We start from the raw sequence: 6,640 nt of genomic DNA, 5'->3' as shown, positions 1-6,640 counted from the left end.
TATATTTTTATATATTAAACTTTATTTGTAAATTAAATTATTTTATCATCTCACATTTTATTTGACATTTCTGATTTCACATTTGAATTTTTACTGTTTCTTAGAAATTTAGCAGTTATTATCCCTTTAAAAATGAAAATTTGTTCAATATTTTACAAATTTAACATAAAATGAAATGTACCTTTAGGTGCATTCGTGCTATAAGGAGCAATGTTCCCTTTCATTAAAAAGGGTTTCTAAGTTCATTATTTAGATTCAGGATCTCACTTCTTCCTTTAAAACTTCAATTATTTAAATCAATTTAATAAAATTGATTGTACTCTTAAAATAATCTTAAAATCTCTTGAGATTGTACTCTTAAAATACCCACAGGCACCATCAAATTTTGCATATATTTAATGTTGTAATTAATACTTGTCTATTTTCTCTTGTTTAGTACTTTCCAGTAAATTATTTCTAAATGTTTTCAACTAGTTTAGTAGTCCTTTTTTTAAGAATGAAATTTCAAAATCATCTTTCTTTGTTTTCTTATACCATTCATATCCCGATTTTTTTGAATGATTAATTTAGCTAAATATGTAGGTTTTATGTAATATAATTCATGTAATATAATAAATAGCACTTTTATTGTATTATCAATATATGATTTTATAATGCAGGTCTATAGATCATTCAGATCTGTTTACATTATGTGTATTATCAGGAAGCCCAATATTTTTTTTTTTTATAAATTACCTTTAGAATTTTTAATTCTACTTGAATATTTCATCACCCATAGCATATTATTCTAAATTATTATTGTAATTGTATGAATTAATACAAATGATAATCTAATTATTGTAAATTGCATTGTATTTAAACTAAATAATATGAATATATTATTAATTAATTTATATTAATGGCATAGCAATCAGTAACATTTTTGTTTTTTAATTTAATTCCAATCTCTATTGTTAGCGATTTGTTGTGCACAAAAAAATCTAATCTTTTGTTTGTCTTAATTTCTAAATACTTTTTACATTATTTACTGTTTGATTGTGGTTAAAATTTAACTTAAAGTGTTCTTATTTTATTGACGATGTAAGCATACTGAGTGCCTTAGTTCTTTGTGTTTCCTTTATGGTTAACTGTTATCTCATTATTTTTATTAAATGTTATACTCATAAAACTAATTTTGTATGTCTTATTACATAATTTTGCTTTTAATAGAAGTCCTGAGTTCAAACCACAATTTACTCTTTAATTATTGTTATTTATCATTTTAATATTCCATCATTTATCTTTCACTTAAAAAAAAAAATGTAGGCAATGGCTGATTCATTTTGAATTAGGACAATTGCTTTTAATTTAGGAAATGTCTTTAAAAAACTTGTCACAAAAAAACAATTAAAAACAGTGAAACAGAAAATAATTATCTACTACATCTGGATTCGAACCCGGCACTTGGAGTGAGCAGCACAGTGCCTTACCAAAGAGCTACCCACTCTCACCTAACTCAATGATATAGTGTATCAAACCATTCATTTTTATATTTTATTGGAATAATATTTTGCACTAAAGCATCAATAAGCCTTGATCAGATATCAAAATAAAATATATTGCATGTTATTGATAATATAAAATATCTTCCTTAATCTTTAACTAATTAATGACTGGTGCTAAAATTTTATAATGAGTTTTATAAAAGACAAGAAACATTGACACAACAATACTCCTTGTGAGAAAAGAGGAATAAACAATATCTATCAATTGACAAAATTATGTATATTATAGATATAAATTGGTCTTAAGGGGACAAATAATTAATAAAGTAAAAATTAGGCATCCTAGAGATGTAGGAGTACTTCAAAAAGCTTGTTACAAAGTTCTAAATGTGAATAAAAGTTTAAAATAGGAAGATTAGGTTTTCCATTCAATAAATTATTATTAATAACAATTTTGTATATATTAATATTTTTTTTAGATAAATATTTCATCTTTTAAAACAATAAATAGAAACAAAATGGAAGCAGTTATGCTGTTTCTTATGATTATACATATATTTTTTACTTTCTGGCAAAAAATATCAACTCCAACAACTTTTTGTTTGGGGGTTCCCCTGTTGATGCCTTAGGAAGCAGTTGGGACAAGAGAAATACAAGGAGATTAATTGACCTTTCTAAGATTAAGAAATCCCAGATGGGTACGATGGAAATTAAAAATATGAAAATAATGTGGACAATGATTTCTCAGCACCTTAAAGATGATTATGGGTTAAATGTTAAACCTGAAAACGTCAAAAATAGGTGAAGGGTCATAAAAAGGAATTATCAGAAAATAAATGACAACAACAAATCCTCAGGCCGAGGAAGAAAGAATCATGAATTTTATGAAGACATGGACACTAGGCATGGTGAAAAAATCCATAAATCCTGAATGCAACCTCGAGAGCTTACGCTCTCCTGAAGAGGAGAAAGAAAGAAATAGTTCAGATAAAGAAAATAAAAGTTTGATTGAAAACCAAAAACCTGGCTGCTCTCATGAAAGTCAAAACAAAATACTTCAATTAAAGTCAAGCTGACTAAAAAAAAGTCATCTACAAGCAATACGCCTAGCACAAACTGCCTATTTTTAAAACAAAATTTGAAGAGAGGAGGTAAAAAAAAATATTAATAATAAAACTAGTTGAAGCGGTTGAATTACAAAATTACCTAATTCGTGAAATCAAAAACAAAAGATTGAAGGTATTAAGAGAAATGATGACTGATCTGAATGGTGGAAGAAGGGCAATAAGTAATTAAATTCAATTATTATTTATAAGACTTTAATAATTTTATTTATACTAATGTCATATTTCATGGTGGTTCCAGCATTGAACCTTTGTGTTATTACTACTGATTATTTTTATATTACTGATGATTTTTAAGAACTTTTTAATTCTATTGTTTTATATGTATAAATTATAACGGCATTTAGTTGAAGTCCAAATGTAAATAAATTGTATAAATTATAATGACATTTATTTGTGGTCTATCATTTATTTTATTGTTTTATAAAATAAATTTTGCCTTTTAAAAATATTCTTACCAGCTTCATTTTTATGTTTGTGGACCTTATCTAATTTTAATTAAACAACTCCTTATTTTCTTAGTAAGACTATACTAATGTTCCATATTATCACTTAAAGTGCAAAATTCATAAACACCATAGTATACTGTACTAACAGTATGACATTACACAAAATCAAACTATAAAGAAAAATTTATATTTCTTCCTTGAACAATGGTATTTCAGAAATAGAACCTTTTCCACTTGAAGTATTGATACATCATATATATTTCTATGATTTCTCCCTGTATGATTTTTAAATTAGCCTAATACATTCTATTTTCATTATTATTCACTAGTTCTTGATAATTAATATAAAATTATTAAATTGGCAATGTAAGTCAGATACTTAAAAGTTTATTATTTGAATTTAGAGAATCAAAGGATGAGATAGTCTTATGACACAAAATCAAATGTGAACAATACAGCTCTTTATATTATCAGTCTCTTCTCTCCATACAATTATTTTATGAGGCAACATATTATTCGTGAAAAAGTTATTATTTAAATATCTTGTTAAAATTAGCATTCCTTAGATTCCTTCACTATCACACACTTATATTTAAGGATCAAGTACTAGTGCTATATTTGGAAATGTATATTGGATTTTATTTCACTCTGCCTTCTTTGTATTTCTTTTCCTTCCTATACCTTTTCCTGCTTCCTGCCAGTAAAAATTTAAGTCTGTGAGAAAATATGTTCTATTTTTACCTGCTGATATAGGTGAACCGCCTCCAAAGCGGATTAGGTTCAAACCATCCAAGAGCTCTAAATGCCATTCCAACGACTAGCATCATAGGAGTCGGCGGGAGACCAACCAGCTCGCAAAGGTGGCCAGACACCCAGGCCAGCGGGGGTATGGCGAGGAAGAGAGGCGCCGAAGACACGAGTAGTGAGGGCAGGAGTAGGGCCGGCGCCAGGATGAAGAGGATCGTAGCGGCCATGATGAGCCCATTGTCGTGGAGACCGAACTGCGATCGCATCTGCTGGTACCAGCCCATCCTGTAACAGCCATAAATGTACCTTAAAGCATATTTTTATTTAGGAATTATTAAAAAAAAATCTATCTTAGGTTTTCAATCTAATTATTTCCTGATAGCTCATTCAAATAGGATGTTGAGGTACAACAGAATTCAGGATGCCAATACATGACTTGTGGTGCACACGAATCAAAGACTTGGAACAATGAGTATGCAGGATATGGTTAGAATAACTGGAGAGGAGAAGAATCTGAATATGGAGAATAGTTAACGTATCGACAACATACGATTGGTGAGATTTAAGGGAATTTGCTTAAACTCCTCGCTACATGGTAAAGGTTCTGAGGATATCTTATAACCTTGCATGAGATAACATGTGGTCGAGGGTTATTTCTGTATGAAGTCTGTTTTGTTAAGTATTTGGCGTATATTAGAAGTGTCAGAGAAAACTTCAAAATTTCCGTCGCTTTTACTAGAACAAACAATTTGATTGGCAGGTCGGGGAACGAATGGAGATCGGGAGAATTCAACTTGATTACCAGGTAATGCCAGGTGTGGTCGCAACGGATCTTGGTAGATTTTCCATGACGGCAGAAGAAAAAAGTCTTCTATAAAAAAAGTCATAGTTTACTCGAGGACCAATAGGTTGTTACAAGGATTAGTATTTGAGTATCCACGGATGATTTCAAGAGATCATATTCATTTGAAGATAAGAAAATAATGTAAAGTTAAAAGAGAGGACCAATGGACTTAACAGGGCAAACAGAGATAAATTCTGTATTATATTAGAGAATCGGTATAACGAGTCTGAAGATTTTTGTTTTAATTTGTTTTATTGAGGATAAGATGGCTAACATTTCGTTGTATTGAGGTTCAGACAATTATATTTGTATTTCTATATAACGAATTAAATAGAATTCAACCTTTTAAGAATGATTAATATGTATGCTAATACTAAATAGTAATATACACATAAATGGGATACAGGGTGCAAGTAAAAGACAATTAAAAAAAAAAAATAAAAACCCAAAAATTCCAAGAGAGACGCGCGGGCACTGGGGTAAAGGTGGAATTATATTAGAGATATAGTCCTCTTTTCCATACCCAGGCTTATAGAAGCATGCTGTTGACCAGTTAAAATAAATTATTATGAATCCTACTAATGATTCCATCGTTACTTATAATCCAAAAACCAGACGCCCAAATCTTACTGTCCAAGCATGTCTATTCATTTTACTGATTTAGATAATGAATAATACAAGTAATTTACGTTATATTATTCTTACAGTTGCGAAAATTCGTCAAAAAAGGTTAATGTTTTTTTCTGAGACGATTTTAGATTCGTTATATTGAGTTTTGTTTAAATGTTCTGTTCGTTAAATAGAGGTAGATTTTTTGTTTAATGCTATGGCTAGTTCAAACGAGAGAATTTTTAAGCATACGCTATAGTTAAGCTACATTTTTTTTAAAAATCGGGGATATCGCTTATTTTTTATTCACTAGTGTTTCTGTACCTTTTTTTACTTAAAAAAGTGAACTTAAAAAAATGTATGTTCAATTATAGTTGTAAACTAGACAATTCCATTGTATAATTGTAAAATAACATTTTAGCGCAGCGGTGGTGTATACACTTTGAGAATACAACAAGGGAGAGTACTACAGATAAAAATGATTTTGGCACTGTGACATTACTGAGTCAGAGAGTATTCTATCTATGTCCTTATTGTAAAAATGACCAACTAAAATTATGATGCATGTCTATTTCCATCCACTGATGAGCAAGGGAAGGACAGTTTATTTTACTTTTACCTTTTTAGTTTATTACAAATCCCGAATGAATTTCCTCAGCGCGATAAATGAGAGAAAAAAGTATAAAACATTATACTCTGTTACAGAAGAATAAACGACGCGACTGCAAAATTTTGTGAAATTTACTTTATTGTCTTGGTGGGTTCAAAAATTTATTTAGAAACATCAAGTAAAAAATTTTTTTTTTCTGGGCTTACCAATAAAATATAGCCAATTTCCCAAACTTTACAGTTCCGTTATTACTCGTCCGAACCAGTGGTATACACTGGAAAAAATCGATATTTAGCAACGCAGTAAAAACAAAAGCATTTTTTAATATTAAGGTGAGATGGCGTTAGGTTAAATGATGTAATAAATTATTAATACCAAAATTGTTTATAAAATTTTGATTTATCTAAAGATACAATTATCCTGGCTGCCGCAAAAGTAATTGAACCACTTTAGTATTGAAACAAGAAAAATTTTATAATTTTTTTTGAGAGAGAGATGTTTGTCAATTGATAAATATAAAAATCTGCCACAATTTGACCTATGAGTAATAGTGATATGAGATCATTTTCATAACAAAATTATAAAATAAATAAATTTAAAAATATATACACATACACAAATGATACAAATTTTCTATATAAGCCAAAAGATAAATAAAATGAATTAAATTAAACTATTTACATTAAGCAGTAAAGAGAAAGTAAAATAAGTAAATAAATATATTGAACTAATATAACAAAAAATAAGAACACTAGTCACATTTATACAATTAT

At 28.8% G+C, this 6,640-nt stretch overlaps 1 protein-coding gene across 6 annotated transcripts in view; it reads right to left on the bottom strand.

Moving 5' to 3' along the window:
* Window positions 1-6,640, bottom strand: part of LOC106688768 (sodium/hydrogen exchanger 9B2) — a 182,035-nt gene that overhangs the window by 95,007 nt on the left and 80,388 nt on the right. For all 6 annotated transcript variants that reach the window (XM_067053140.1, XM_014433390.3, XM_014433395.3 and 3 more), the window contains one exon: window positions 3,799-4,089. In XM_067053140.1, the coding sequence (XP_066909241.1) occupies window positions 3,799-4,089 (291 nt within the window). The remainder of the gene's footprint in view (window positions 1-3,798; window positions 4,090-6,640) is intronic.

This window comes from Halyomorpha halys, unplaced genomic scaffold (assembly GCF_000696795.3).
Source record: "Halyomorpha halys isolate HHAL.00 unplaced genomic scaffold, Hhal_1.1 Scaffold1198.1, whole genome shotgun sequence".
Classification (NCBI taxonomy): Eukaryota; Metazoa; Arthropoda; class Insecta; order Hemiptera; family Pentatomidae; genus Halyomorpha; species Halyomorpha halys.
The sequence above is the reverse complement of the archived record's forward strand: the minus strand, read 5'-3'. Positions and strand labels throughout refer to the sequence as shown.